Source organism: Peromyscus maniculatus, chromosome 13 (genome assembly GCF_049852395.1).
Source record: "Peromyscus maniculatus bairdii isolate BWxNUB_F1_BW_parent chromosome 13, HU_Pman_BW_mat_3.1, whole genome shotgun sequence".
In the NCBI taxonomy this organism is placed as follows: Eukaryota; Metazoa; Chordata; class Mammalia; order Rodentia; family Cricetidae; genus Peromyscus; species Peromyscus maniculatus.
In genome coordinates this window covers 32,489,627-32,505,696 of record NC_134864.1, presented here as the reverse complement: position 1 = coordinate 32,505,696, position 16,070 = coordinate 32,489,627, and the positions used below count along the sequence as shown (strand labels likewise).

The following is a 16,070-nucleotide window of genomic DNA, read 5'->3' as shown; positions in this document are numbered from 1 at the left end:
CACCGCCCCATCCCCATTACACTTAAAAGATGACAAGAGATGTGATGTGGTGAGGGTCTCATCCTAGGTTCAGTCATCGTATGTTGCCCAAGGGGAGCTCTAAATGCCCTCACATGTCTCCTTATAAGAAGAGTGTGGGTGAGATTCGACACAGACCACAGAGAATAAAACAATGTAAAGGGAGGCAGAGGTGGAAGCCGGGGCAATGGGAACCACGGAGGGTGGAGCAGATTCTCCAGCTGGAGCCTGGCGGTACCAACCATTTGCTTTTGAACATCTGGTCTCAAGTGAAGAATACACTTCTGTTGCAGCAAGCCATCAAGCATGTGCCAAAGTGACTCTTCCTCTATGCTGGGACTGGCTGCCCTCCAACTCCAGGAGATCTAATCTAAAGGGCAAATCCAGCATTCTGTGCCCAGTGCCCACATGCTCCCATGGAAAGCTAGCTCGGGAAACCAACTCACACACCTAGGGAGAAGCAAGTGCCTCTCTTGTCTCTTCTTTTCCATGAGGCACCTTCAAGTACCAAGAAAGTGCCTGGCACTGACCAGGGAATCAGAAATAGTGACTGAAGGGTGAGTCTCATTTATCTAAGGAGACGAGGGGCTGTGAGACATCCCAGCCACAGGGACTTTCTTCTCAGTCTTGGCCCTTTGCCTGGCAAGGATTTGATGGTTATTTGTTGAACAAATGGGAAAGTATTACTATTGATTGCAGTCAAGACAACACAACAAAGTGAACAAATAAGAACATAAACTCCACATAGAGAGATCTGAAGCCCACTCGAAATCACTGCATTAAAAGAGATGGTTGGTGTAAGTAGATGCACCGAAACCCACCATCAAACCATACGACTTAGTCCTGGAAGAAGTCCTGTGATGTTAGACCTGCATGCACACTTGGCATGATGGGAAATGAGTGGCACGTTGTATAGCAAGGGAGAAAATGTTCTTTTTCCTTATACTAGTTGTCAAGGAGATGTCAGCAAACCGAAATTGATGTTAGTGACCTCCAGCGATTCTTCAGATAGACGCCAGTTGCATCAACACTGTAGGTTGCTCCCTCTGCTAACCGTAGGCCAGCAAAGCCCTTCTCAGAAATACTGAACCCCTGGACCCAGCAAATTCAAACCTGGAAATATATCCCTTCGGCTTCTGCAAGTGTTCTGGTGTTCAAAAAGCATGCTACCATTTCTGACATAAACACTTGAGCAAGCTAAGCTAAAGTTGTGACATGGAGCCTGGTAGCTGGAATCCACTGGGAAACACATGTTATAGCCGGGCACAAGGTTTTAGAAAAATTCTGGATTTTTATGCCTTTGCAGGACAAAGGCATGGCCCAGCACCTCATGCTTATCAGTGAGAATGGTCCCAGCCCTCTGACCTCAGGTCACCTGCTGTCCCCTAAAGGCATGCACATCGTGTATATCACTGATCACAAGATTTTTCTGGTGATGACCAAGTGAGACAGAGAGTCCTTGGAGGAATGGGATGTGGCGTAACAAGGAACCAGCACCAATGCCAGTGGGTGACAGACTAGCTGCAGCCATCTCCAGTTGTCACTGGGTGGTGTTTCTGAGAACACAGAACATTATCGACTACTGGGAATCTGGAGACATAAAATTTCTGCTCAGAACCATTTGTCAGGCTGTGTCCTGAATGCAGCCATGTGAGTGGTAAAGAGTGTGAGCGTTAGAACTGCATGTGCAAATAAGTTTTAAGGGCACGAAACATACATACAACAATAATTGAAATCCCCCCCAAGTAGATTCTCCTTTTTAGTCACAGGATGAAGGCTGATAAAAATATAAGGGATGCGTGAGTGACGGTGCAGGGATATCCTGTACTGAGCATATTCAGTGACTGACAATCCCAAAGGGAAGAGGGACTCACTAATATTTGACCTGGGTTTCTAACTGAAAACTTGAATACAATATGAGTTTAAATCCATTTGCCCCTTGTACCAAAAACCACAACATCACAAAGTTTTGTTGGTTTCATGGTTCCGTCACTCCCTCAGATGGTAAAACACACTCACCTATTTTTTTAAATAAGTTACCAAAAGATAAACTATTACTATTACCATTCCAGTCACTAACCCAGAACTCATAAAAGGTCCCATCCTGGTTCATAAGGACATGATTTCATTGTCCTTACCAACAGACAACCACTAGCTACATGGACTGCTTCCCTGGAGACCAACAAAGACTAAGTTAAAATTCTGTCCAATTCTATCTCATCTGCTTCCTTACAGAGATTAACAGAAAGTTTGGAGAGGAAATGTGGAAGAATCATAGATCGTGCATGGGAGCAACTCAGAAACTATCCAGCCATGCCTTACATCTCAGAACCAGGGGATACCACCATCCCAAGGGATGAGTTTAACCTTCTAGACAAACCTTTTTCTCCTAGGCTGAGCTTGAACCTGCAAGCCAGACCTCAGGAGGGTGTACCCCCATCTCTTGCCCCCACCCCAACACCACTTGCCTGGAGGAGTTCTAGTGCCCCAGTGGTCAGAGTTGGCTTGCTATGAAGATACCTCTGTTCACACCTGAAGTGCACAGGGATTTGAACTATGAACATTTACTCATTGCAAAGCAGTGCCAATGTGAGATAAGAAGTCTAGGTGCAGAGGAAAGAGTCACCATTAACTTGATAACAGCAGGTTTCCTTATGGATCCACAGTGTGCTGGCATCGCCACAGCACAGGCTCCTGAATTCTTTCTATGTTGGAGTCTGGGTTTTAATCTATTGATTGATTCATCCTACTATGTGCCGGCTATTGTATTATGATCAAAGCAGTGTAATGGAATACACTTACTCCAAAGGGGGAACCAAAGAGGAACAACTTGTCCCTCTAAGGTGTACGCTGAGTCAAAAGGCTGCTTTCATGACCCATCACAAGTACATGCTTAGGCTCTAATGAGGGGGGTTCAGACACAGCCATACTCAAACTGATTGAGAGAGGAGGCTGGGCCATGGTCTCTGGACCACTGTATGTGTCTGTTCCTCGTTTACCTCCCTGTAGCTCACTGTAGCTCCAGACTCAGATAAAGAGTTAACCACAGCTTTTTATCAAGAACCCAGCTTTGCTTGTCAAGAATTGCTTTAGCACCCTGCATGAGTGGATAATGCACCTCCAGAAGTCACAGTTATGAAATGAAAACCGGAAGTGCCTGGTACAAGTTGTTGATCAAGGCTGGGTGTTGTTGTTACACACCTTTAATCCCAGCACTCGAGAGGCAGAGGCAGGTGGATCTCTGTGAGTTGGAGGCCAGCCTGGTCAACAGAGTGAGTTTCAGAACAGCCCGGCTATACAGTGAAACCCTGCCTTGAAACAAACAAACAAAAAAAGTTGTTGAATACAGATGGGGAAGGGCTCATGATGCCAATACTCCTCTGTAAGGAACTCATGGCAATTGATGGTTCTGGGGAGGTGCCATTTTCTTCACTGCTGTATCCACAGATATGGTGACATCCTCTAGTAAACAGCCTTCCACCCATGCTTGAACAAGCAACCCTAGTTAAATTCAATGAATCACTCATTTGAGACACACACACAGAGAGAGAGAGAGAGAGAGAGAGAGAGAGAGAGAGAGAGAGAGAGAGAGAGAGAGAGAAAATGAATGTGTGTGGGGGGTGATGGCAGAGGATGATAATTAAAATGACCAGAATTTATTACATACATGTATTATCAAGAAATAAACATAAAAGAATAAAACAATAAAAAAAAAGAATTACTTCAGACCAAACAGTTCTGCTGTGGGGTTTGAACAAGCCACCCAATGAGCCCACTGGAGAGGAACAATTTCCTTCTTGATGATACAAGCTTTTCCCTAAGTGGGGTGTGGAGCCTCAGCAAGACACCTCCATCCCCTGGAATTTGGTGACAACTTATTATTATTATTTATCAGTCCACCTGGAGCTGCCACTGTAGCTCTAGAGCTTGGCTGGATGCTAAGAACTGAGTACCTACATCTCCGTCCCCTCCCACAGAAGTTTAGTCTTCGTCCCACATTCTCTGCTGGAAAATGCCACCCATGCCTGCAGCCCTCACAGGGAGATTCCAGCCATCAGGAAAGGCGGAGGTTGCTGGGGCTGCACAAACAGTCCCCTCGGCCACCCACTACCAGGGACACACACATTGCAGAAAGTAGCTCATCCCCCAGAACCCTGGCAATCCACAGACAGCCACGGGGACTGAAAAGCACACTCTGTACACACTCATTGGCTTGTGATCATGGAGAAGCTCAAGCAATGGAGACAGAATCCAGGCAGCAGATGTAAAGGGCTTGATCTCAGGAAGTAACCCCGTGAGCTCACAAAGTGACAGTAGACCCAGGTGTTGGAACCTAAGTGTAATAACCTTTCCATGCTTGTGGAGCAAGTGCTGGAGGTGAGGCTAGGCACCTGGATGTGGTTGCTGGCTCTGGTTTGGGCTCCTTACACTGTCAGATGGAAACAAAAATAATCACACCCATCCCAATGAGCTGTGAGAGCAGGACTTCTCTATGTGTGCGCTGCTGGTGTTGAGGACCAATCTCTGGTGTAGAATGTACCCTGTACTACAAGAAGCTGAGCCATACTGTTGGCCTCTGCCTTTAGACACCAGATGCTCCCTCCACCCATCTGTGATGACTAAAACATGTCTCAACTGCCAAGTGCCCCTAGAAAGGTGGATAAAACAAAATGGTCCCCAGTAAAGAACCACAGAATTAAGAGGACTGAGATTTCTAAAGATACGTGGGTATAGTGGCAAAGCCTTGGAGTGGGAGGAAGGAAATGTTTTGCCCTAAAGACTGGCCACTATCCAAGCATGCTCTCAGTGTCATGTCTATCACTGTGTGATCAATATATACGTCATTTGAATTGAATGTTTATGCCTCCTATTCACGTGTTGAAATCCCAAGCTCCAAAGTATCGAGAATAGGAGATGGGTGTCTGAGAGGTGACTTGATCATCACTATCAAGCCCTTCTGAGAGGACCCTAAAGGGCTCTCTCTCTCTCTCTCTCTCTCTCTCTCTCTCTCTCTCTCTCTCTCTCTCTCTCTCTCTCTCTCTCTTCACCCTACAAGGACGCCATCCTCAAGCTGAGAAATGGCTCTCACTAGCAGACACTTTGATTTTGTCTTCTCAGCCTCCAGAACTGTGAGAAACATATTTAAGTTGATTAAAGTGTACTATAAGGTATACTGGTGTACTATATTTGTTTTAGTAGCCTGAATACATGAAGACTACTACATCCAAATCATTGAATTGACCTCAAAGGTATCCAGAGCTTAAGAAAGACAGTCAACCTTAGCCCTTCTTAAGGGGGTTATTTTTATATTTTTTTCATTCTTAAGTGACACACAACTATATGGGTTTCAAGTGTAAAGAGTGGTATTTCAGTCTCCAAAAAAAATGATGAGAGGGTTTTAAAGCAAAAGGTTGCTTCATCTGAACCTCGGCACACATGAACTAAGAGTTGCCGACTGCAGCTGTCAGTGCACAGGGAAATGTTTGTGGGTTCCTGAGATGTGAAAGGCAGTAGCCAAGATGGCCTGAAACGCTTCACAAAATAGATAGGAGTCCAGTTGCCAGCAGAACTATTCTGGGTGGCTTTGAGCTCAAAACTGGCCTGTGGCTCAGTCTTCTTTCTGCACAGCACAATTGGTGCATGTAAGGTGAGGAGCCAGTGAGCTAAGAAAGGCATTTTGAGCACGTAGAAAAGTCACTGGCAAGTATGCAGCATGCAATGTATAGCTATTGCCTTGGCTTGAATATTAAGTTTCAATAGGGTGCTATGCATGAAAGTGTATTGTGGTCAAATGTCTGGAAAGATGATTTTTTTTTTTTTTTTTTGGTTTTTCGAGACAGGGTTTCTCTGTGTAGCTTTGCGCCTTTCCTGGAACTCACTTGGTAGCCCAGGCTGGCCTCGAACTCACAGAGATCCGCCTGCCTCTGCCTCCCGAGTGCTGGGATTAAAGGCGTGCGCCACCACCGCCCGGCTGGAAAGATGATTTTAAACCAAGTTAAACAGTTTTTTTTTTTTCCCACACACATTTCTCAGAGCCTTTAAAACACTGATATGCAATAAACCTTGGAGGGGGTGACCCAGAGTGACAGACACTTCAGGCCTTTCTTTGTAGGATGATTCACGCCCCTAGTGATGTGCAAAACACAGGGTGAGCTGCGCTGCTCAGACTGTGTAGCTTCACACATAGTCTGCATCAATTGTAACCCTTTCTAAGAACGTGAAGAACACTCACTGTGAAAAGCACGCACCTCTGGCTAATAACACATGCTAAGGGGCGGAGGCTACGTAAATCCTCAGAATTATGTGAAATCCAGGCACGTTTGTCAATGTTGACATCTGCATCACTCACCCGCGATCCCTTCTCAGGAAAACACTGGCAGACAGAGCAGTTTCTTCCTCCACAAGGGCCGCCGTATTTCTTGCCACTCTGGAAAGTGAAGCCGCTTGTTCAGTATATCAGTTCTCGGGGCTCGGCTCAGTTCATAGAGTATACAATAGAACCAGCACACCATGTGCAGACCCCACTGAACGCTTTTTACCTTTAGATCCAGGGAAAGCAAATATTAATGTATCTATTCTGAGACAGGTTACTGCTATATAAGCCAGGCTAGGCTGCACTCAAACTGTTGATCCTTCTGCCTCAGTTTCCCAAGTGCACCATCACACCTGGCTGCAGTGAGTCATACTGACACACAAAAGGAAGAGCACTTGGGGGGAACTGTTACATCGGTCAGGCTCTCCAACCCTGAAGACACTGGAGAAAAGGGAACCTTATTCAGAAGCTGCCAGCCCCAGAATCATAGAGAGGCTTTCTGTCCTCTGAAGACTTCAGTGCCCAGTTGTGAAGAGTCTAGGGGTGTAAATGTGCAGTCAGGCAAGCTCTGCACAGACAGAGGAGTCTAGTATCAATGATAAGCTCGACTTTCTCCCCACAGCCCCCTGTGTCTCCCCGATCAGCCAGTACATGATCCTCACCACACAAATCCTTCCTGCGACAATTCTCCAGATAACTCGTGCAGTTTGGATTTAAATTTTCCTTCCTTCAATTTCCCAGTTTTCCATGGTGGTTCCTCTAAGGTGTCCCTCAATCCCAAGCTTCTGAACCTGAGTCATTTGGGCCTTTTCCTGCTTTAACAGACTTTCCTTCCTTCCTTCCTTCCTTCCTTCCTTCCTTCCTTCCTTCCTTCCTTCCTTCCTTCCTTCCTTCCTTCCCCCCTTTCTCCCTCCCTCCCTCCCTCCCTCCCTCTCTCTCTTTCTTTCTTTCTTTCTTGTGGGTTTTTTTTGTTTTTGTTTTTTTTTGAGACAGGATTTCTCTGAGTATCTCTGGCTGTCCTGGAACACCTTTGTAGATCAGGCTGGCCTTGAACTCACAGAGATCCACCTGCCTCTTCCCCCCAAGTGCTGGGATCAAAGGTGTGCGCCACCACACCAGCAGCAGACTTTTCTTTAACTCTCTAGAAAGTCAACACACACACACACACACACACACACACACACACACAAGTTCACACAGGAATGTCCCTGCCCTTTGGGAGACACAGTACCTTGTCATCCATTGCATATCCACTGTATCTATACCCAGAGCCATTAGCCACTTCAGTACTAAATGTACTCCAAGAATTACTATTTCCATGTGTACATTCTCTACAAACAACAACAATAACCAAAAAACAAACAAACAAACAAAAAAACAGCCAGCTTCAAGCACCTGCTTTGCCCCTAAGCTGTGGCTCAGGTGGCAAATGTTAGATTCCTAGTGGCAGAAACAGGATTATCAAGAAAGCAGCAGAGATAAGCTTTGTCTTTGCCAACCTTGCTTATTTGTATAATTGATTTTTTTAAGCTTAAGGCAATGAACATACACTAATATAGAATGAAAGAAATAGGGAACAGTGAACCTATAACTACAGCGTTCAGGAGGTAGAGGCAAGAGGATCAGTGCAGTTCCAGGCCAGCCTAGATTACATGACACACTGTCATACACAAAAAAAGAGAGAAAAAGAAAGGAAGGAAGGAAAGAAGAAAAAAGAAAGGAAGGAAGGAAGGAAGGAAGGAAGGAAGGAAGGAAGGAAGGAAGAAAGGAAGGAAGGAAGGAAGGAAGAAAGGAAGGAAGGAAGGAAGAAAGAAAGAGAGAGAGAAAGAGAGAAAGAAAGAATAAAGCCACTAAGCCAATAGTTACAGTCCCAGTGGAAGACCAGTAAATAGGTACAATACATGCATGGTAATATACATATTACACAAATACATGTATATGTCCATACATGTGGGTGATAAAAGACAAAGGGTCTACTCGGAAGGTTTGTTTTGTTTTGTTTTTTAATCACTCAATCTAAACTTCCTTTAAGGGGCAGTGTGGTGGTTTGAATAAAAATAGCCCCCATAGGCTCACAGGGAGTGGCATTATTTGAAAGGATTAGGACATGCAGCCTTGTTGGAGCAGATGTGGCCTTATTGGAGGAAGTGTGCCACTGAGGATGGGCTTTGAGGTTTCAAATGCTCAAGACAGGCCCAGTGTCTCTCTTTTCCTACTGCCTGCTGAACCAGATATAGAATTCTCAGCTACTCTCTAGCATAATGTCTGCCTCTATGTAATGGACTAAATCTCTGAACCTGTAAGCCAGCTCCAGTTATATGTCTTCCTCTATAAGAGTTGCTGTGGGCATGGTGGTGTCTCTTCACAGCAATAGAAACCCTAAATCTAAGACAGAAAGGAACATTTTCAGACAGAATCAAAGAGAAAATATTTTTAAGCATTAAACGAAAAAGACATCTTTATAAACAAAGGTCTTATGGGTCATTGAATGCATTGAAGAATCTGAGAGTTTGAGGGTTAGAGCCAATCTGTGAAGTGCCTGCCATGTGGACATGAGGACTTGGGTTCAGGTTTCCATCACTCATGTACAAGGTTGGGCACAGCGGTGAATGCTTGTGATCCCAGTGCTGAGGGGAAATGAGTTTGGAATTTCAGGAGTATATGACTCTTGAGTTTTAATTAGCATTGTTATCTGTGAATGCATGAGTTCAAAATTCTAAGAGGTTAGGAATGAAATGCCCAGGCTTGGCTGGGAGAGCATGCAAGCACAGTAGCTCGTCTGAGTCCTCGGATTCATTTAAGGTCAGAATTCATTACTGTGTTCAGTGAAATACCAAAACAATGATGGCAAAACGGAGTCAGTAGATTAGATGCCTTGATAACAAAGTCAGGATGTTTATTTGATATTTGCTTGTTCTGCCAAGCATCACTGAGATATGTGAGGTAGGGTTACATTTTAGGAGTCATTTTAAAATAGATTAGCAGATTCTAAGAAAGAAACACCCATTGACACCTGAAATGGGGGTGGGAAATTGTAAAGGAAGAGTCTGCACTTTACAAAGGTGTTGTAGTGGATGAGGAGATGCCGAGTGTGACACTCAGACCCCAAGTGACAAAGCCACATGTGATTGTGGGGGCTTGTGATCCCAGCAGTGATGAGGCAGAGACTAGCAGATCCCTAGGGCTCCTTAAACAGCCATCTTAAACTACTTGGCAAGTTCCAGAGCAATGAGAGACCCTGTCTCCAAAACAAACAAACAGAAATAGAGGTAGGTGATACCTAAAGAATAGCATCTGAGTGTCTTCTGGCCTCCATACTCAGCAAACACATGTGTGCTAACTTGTACACACACACACACACACACACAGAGAGAGAGAGAGAGAGAGAGAGAGAGAGAGAGAGAGAGAGAGAGAGAGAGAGAGAGGTCATTCAAAGCCTTTGAAAAAGAAAAGACAAGGACAATACCACAGACAATTAAACATTCATAGCTTGAACCACAATGGCTAGGAATATACCTGTACTTGCTGGTTTTGTGTGTCAACTTGACACAAGCTAGAGTCATCAGAGGAAAGAGTCTCAGTTGATGGAATGCCTGGATGAGATCCAGCTGTAAGGTATTTTCTCATTTAGTGATCAATGGGTGTGGGCCCAGCCCATGGTGGGTGGTGCCATCCCTAGGCTGGTGTCTTGGGTTCTTCTGAGAAGGTGGGTTGAGCAATTCATGGAAAGGAAGTCAGTAAGCAGATTATCTCCATGGCCTCTGCATCAGCTCCTGCCTGCCCTATTTGAGTTCCTGTCCTGACTTCCTGTAGTGATGAACAGCAATGCTGAAGTGTAAGCCTAATGAACCCTTTCCTCCCCAACTTGCTTTTTGGTCATGGTGTTTTGTCACATCAATAGAAACCCTAACTAAGACAATACCCATACTCACACACTCACTGGGAACACCCCTACATTCACACACTCACTGGGAGCACACCAATGCTCACACAGTCACTGGGAATACATCTACACTCACACACTCACTGAAAATACACCAATGCTCACACCCTCACTGGGAATACACCAATGCTCACACACTCACTGGGAACACACCTACACTCACACACTCACTGGGAACACACCTACACTCACACACTCACTGGGAACACACCTACACTCACACACTCACTGGGAACACACCTACACTCACTGGAAACACACCTACACTCACACTCTCACTAGAAACACAACTACATTCAAGCCACCTTATTTTTCTCCAAGGAAACAAACAGGAGGAGCCCCCTTCTTTACCTCAGATGTCATAAAACACATGCTTATTGCATACAAGGCTAAAGGAAGTACAGCATCACCTCCTAAAAACCCTAACTCTGTCTCAGATTGGTACCCATTTTCTTTTTTTATAAGAAAATGATAGAGATTCAAAACCAAAACATCAAGCTCTATGAAAGCGTAGCCTATCAGAGGACATTTTCTGTCTATGTCCTGGCCTCAAGTCCCCTGCCCTCTGAGGATCCATCTCTTTACATTGGTATCTAGGTATTAATAAGCATACTCAAGCACACGCATCCACACTGCTGGTGATTTGGGTTGTTTTATCGATACTCGAGTGGCACGCTGACTAGTACCTGGCTGTTTTCACGTCATCACCATTTTCACATTCATGCTGACACGCCCCTGGCAGCTGTTCACCTCATATAGCACCAGAGCTTGTACATCTACTCCCTACTGATGAATACTTAGGTGATGCCCGTCTTCAGCTGCTGACCACCACCCTGCAGTGAGTGCTCTTGGGCATGCATCTTCCCACGTGCCAGAATAAAACTATGTGACAAATTAAAAAATGCATTCTTGCACCAAAGGAATTTCCATTTAAAATGTTGGTAGATAATGTAAACTGTTTGCCACAGGTACTTTGTCAACCCACACCTTTCCCTTAAATCCCAGCTACCATATTGCTACTCCCTACATGCTAAAATATCTCCGCACCACAACCTGATGGGCGTGTCCAGGATTGAACTATTTGGTTAAGGAATCACATTCACTCTCATAGATATAAGGATCAAGGGGAGTGAATTTTAGGATGCTGCGGACTTTTGTAATAGAAAAATAAATGCATACAATATAAAAATAAGCTTGGGAAAATCAGGTAAGATTAACTAGAAAAAATGCTCCCAACTGAGCAACACAAGGAGGCATTCTGAAATGCAAGGAACTAAGCTGGACAGGTCTCACTCTCTCTGCCTAACACGAGAGGGGGACTGAGTCTTAGCTGGGTTAAAGACTAAGTAACTAGGGAGAACCAAGAATCAAAGGCTTCTCGTTCCTTGACCCGATAGTAAAAGAGGAGTAGAGATAATTTTTTTTATTTCAGTTACTTTGCAAAAGTCTCTGGTAATCAAGGGACTTGAGTCAGGTAGATCTCAGTCATTCCAGTGGTCTTCAGCCCTGAATGGCAGGCAGCCCTTAACAGCGTATCCCTGAAACCTGTGAATTTGGGTTTACAATTTAGATTCTTCCTCGAGGGAGCAGAAGAAAAAGGGCTGGTTGCAGGCTGAGCTTTTCCTGCACCTAAAAAGCACCCAGACTGAATCTTACATTTCTTGGTTTAATCTCGAAATGGCTCAGCTACTTCTTTTCTGTTCCAAATAAAAAGAATTTAAGGAAGGGCTGTGGTTGTTATAAGATAAAGACCTCTCCAACACCCAGGCAGTTCTATAAGCAGCTTTGATTGGAAAAATATCAAAGTATTCCCAGGCTGTGTCTTATCTCAGTGTCCACTTCACAGATATGAAGGCTGGGCCCCAGAGAGTAACTAGTTTAAACATGTTTTTAAAACATATAAATCATACATGCATGCAATGAATCATACATTCAACAGAGTAAATTTTTCATATACAGAATGAATTAATATACTTACCCCATATTCATATCGTATGGTAAAGAGAATAAATACTAGTAACCTATGAAAAAGGAAAAATATAGACTAAGTGTTTGCTTTAATGAGAAACAAGCTAAACAGAGTAACAGTACCAACTCCAGAAGGCTGGCTCTCACTTCTAACTGCTACCATCCCACATAGTCAATGTGATTACTCTCCCAAAGGCTGGTTCTAACTTCTAACTGCTACCATCTGACACAATCAATGTCATCATCTCTCTGGCTGGCATCATTGCCTCTCTTCACTTAATCAGTTAGAGAAGATACATTGAAGGCCTTTGGTATGGTTGTATTGAAGGCCATGATGCTGGAGTCCATAGGGGCACCCAAGGCAAGATTGAGGCCTGAATGAACAGATGAGTGAAGGGAGTTGAGATGACTCTCCATGAAAGCTAGAGGAAAGAGAGAGCGAGAGGCAGCTGTGATTGGGAACACACCTGAGACCAGTGTATCTGAGTTGTCATTTAATGGAACCCTTGCAAGGAGGAGCGGTAGATGGAAATCTGCCTGAATGAGAAGAATAGCTTGGGGTGAGTGGGAATAATGTGTAATTATTAGGGAAGAGTGAGGTGGTCTACAACCAAAATCTACCTAGTGCTTTGCTGCTACTATGAACAAATTTTAACAAGAGGAAGGATGTGACCAAGAAAAGCCAAGCAAACATTTGCTGGGACATCCATCTCTCTGTCAAAGGCCTTCAGCACATGTTATCTCATGGTTCTTGAGCATCTGTGGTGAGTTGGTCCTCCTAGCCATACTATATATAACCCTATCCCCACCTCTACCCTCAGTGGTAGAGGAACTGAAGCCATGCCTTGGACTTGGTTCTATGTAGCCTTCCCACCTTTGGAATCATGTGTTAAGTGAACCTTCTTTCTCCACACTCTGGTCTTTTTTCTTGGAGTAACAAATATTATAGACAATGACAAAGCATTGTGTCTGGGAGTGACCTTGATTAAGAGGCCAGAAGCTGGAGGGTCTCGTGATTGAAATCAAGGTATTTGGGGGCCTGTGTTCCTGCACACAGAGAGTCTGGTTCTTGCCTTTTTTCAGGTTCTAGAAGTGTCCATGATCTTTGGTTCATAGTCTGCTGTGGAACAATCCTTTTCTATGCTATGACCATGTATTACTCTCATTGGTTAATAAAAAGCTGTCAGGCTGGTAGCGGGGCAGGAAGTTAGGCAGGAAAGCCAAACTGAGGATGATGGGAAGGAGAAGGGCAGAGCCAGAGGAGTCACCAGCCAGACACAGAGGAAGCAAGATGAGAATGCCGTACTGAGAAAGGGTACCAAGCCGTGTGGCTAAACAAAGATAAGAATTATGAGTTAATTTAAGTTTAAGAGCTCTTTAGTAATAAGCCTGAACTACCGACTGAGCATTTATAATTAATATAAGCCTCTGTGTGGTGATTTGGGAAGTAGCTGCTGGGTATTTGGGAGTTGCTAGAGGGACAGAAACTTCCACCTTCCATCTCCAAAATTAGAGCTTTCTGGCCTCTGCTTCTGTAGTCTTATTCACTGATGCTGGTCTCCCTCCTCCTCTCACATCTAAGAATCCTGTGATGACACTGGATCTACCCAGATAGTCCAAGATCCCCTCTCCAATCTCAAGATTACCTGAATTCCATTTGCAACCATAAATTCCCCTTCTTGTATAAATAACATATTAACAAAAATTAGGATGTAGACATCTTTGAGGTCATTAACCTGCACATCGCATTCAGGAAAGTGCGTTGAGCTCACTCCACTAGTTACAGGACTGGTGAAGTTCCGGACATTTAATGCTTTTGCTATTCAAATCTAGTAAATAAGATAGCAGGAACTGAGAGCTTTTAATTGTATTTAAAGTAGGGCTTTGCATTCAGTCATGATGTGGGTAAATTTGGGAAAGACATTGGTATTTAAAAGTCAGGATGGATTCTAAATGACAGCAGAACTTATTCCATAAAGATGTGCACACACCAGGGGCCTGTGACTGAGGACCTGGTCCATCTGAAAGAGAACTTCATGAAGACCTTGAGCACAGATATCCTCACTGATGACCTCTGCACCCAAAATACTCCTCCAGTCTTCTCCTTTCTTCCAGAAGACTCTTGTAGACAGTTGGGAGTCAATGTCCTGTGTTAGAACCTGCATGTGTGAAATACAAACATAACTCTTATAACAATGGTGTGCAACAAAATTAAGAATAATGGCTTCCATTATTCTGTCAGTGATGGAAACATTTTCTAAACAACCCCAATGACTGTTGACATAACCGTCTTTTCTTAGTGCTTGTCATACTGAATAAACATTCTTAGAAATTAAAATTAAAGTAAAATTAGGGGAAAGAGGGTTTGGTCGGGAAGAGCAGGGACATAGAAAGGAAGAACAGGTTGGGGTGAGGGGTGAGGATGAGGAATGCATGAAAATACCATAAAGAAACCTGTGATTTTGTAAGCTATCTTTAAAAGGGGGTTTTCTTTTCTTTTTGTTTTATGTGTATGGGTGTTTTGTCTGCATATGTCTATGCACCACGTGCATGCAGTGTCCAAATAGGCCAGAAGAGGGCATCAGAACCCCTGGAGCTGGAGTTACAAACAGTTATCCACCACTGTGTGAGTTCTAGGAATTGAACTCAGGTCCTCTGAAAGAGTAGCTAGTGCTCTTAACCACCAAGTGATCTCTTCAGCCCCTTGTAAACTAACTTTAACAGATAAAAATAAATAAAATAGAAATTGAAATTTTCTCAAATTCTCTATATGTAATAAATATGTTTTTGAAAAATGAAAAAGATTTGTGAGAACTAAAAGCACGTTTTCATGGTATGCTTGTACATGAATATTCGTAATAACCAAAACTGGAAAAAATACATTAATTGATTTAATGGAAAAATAAAATATTATACCATGCAATGGTATAATATTAGCCATAATAAGGAATTATACATAGATATGTGCTACTACATGGATAAACCTTGAAATCATTGTGAGTGTCAGAAGCACAGATGGTGGGCAAATCCATAGAGACAGAAAATAAATCAGCAAGTGTTGGGGTAGGTACAAATGGAAAATTGGGGAGTACAGGGTTACGATGTTCTGGAATTAGAGAGTGGCCATGGTATGCCTCATGACCATATCTGGGACTACTCAGTTATACACTTTAGAAGAGTTAAAATTGTTTTGGAAAGAAAATGTAAATTTCTCTGAATCACTTTAATTATATTCAGTATTGTAAACAAATGTAAAATTGTCCAAATCTATGGAAAGTCGGGGATATTTATATTTTAATTAAAAAATAATTGGTACAGGAGCTGAAGAGATGGCTTGCTGGTTAAGAGCATTGACTGCTCTTCCAGAGGTTCTGAGTTCAATTCCCAGCAACCACATGGTGGCTCACAACTGTCTATAATGGGATCTGATGCCCTCTTCTGGCCTGCAGGGACACATTCAAAAGAATAATCGATGCAGTTAATCTCCACAATCAGCTAGGCATGCTATGAAGAAGTTTTCACAGAGGAACACCATTAAAATTCAGAAGAAGGATGCTTGACTACTGTCCTAACATCTGGAGTTTCTCAATACGCTTGGATGGATGATTTCTGGAGACATCAAAATAAAACTGTTCCAGCATCATTTTGGAAATATCCAGTAAGTACATTATAACACCACCACAGTTTGATTTTCACCACCAATGGGTAAAAATGTTGCACATATATTCTTTAATAGAAATTTATAATGCTCAGTTTTTATTATGAAATTGTATGTACATAGCATCCATCCCATATATACTCTACTGTTTGTGTGTGCAGGTGTGTGTG

General features: G+C 43.4%; 1 protein-coding gene across 3 annotated transcripts in view; it reads right to left on the bottom strand.

Annotated features, from left to right (window-relative positions):
* Positions 1 to 16,070, bottom strand: part of Col4a4 (collagen type IV alpha 4 chain) — a 116,302-nt gene that overhangs the window by 89,520 nt on the left and 10,712 nt on the right. For all 3 annotated transcript variants that reach the window (XM_076549954.1, XM_006990363.4, XM_076549955.1), the window contains exons 3-5: positions 14,234 to 14,401; positions 12,253 to 12,295; positions 6,368 to 6,445 (exon numbers count right to left, since the gene is read on the bottom strand). In XM_076549954.1, coding sequence (XP_076406069.1) covers positions 6,368 to 6,445; positions 12,253 to 12,295; positions 14,234 to 14,280 — 168 coding nt within the window. In that variant the 5' untranslated portion in view covers positions 14,281 to 14,401. The remainder of the gene's footprint in view (positions 1 to 6,367; positions 6,446 to 12,252; positions 12,296 to 14,233; positions 14,402 to 16,070) is intronic.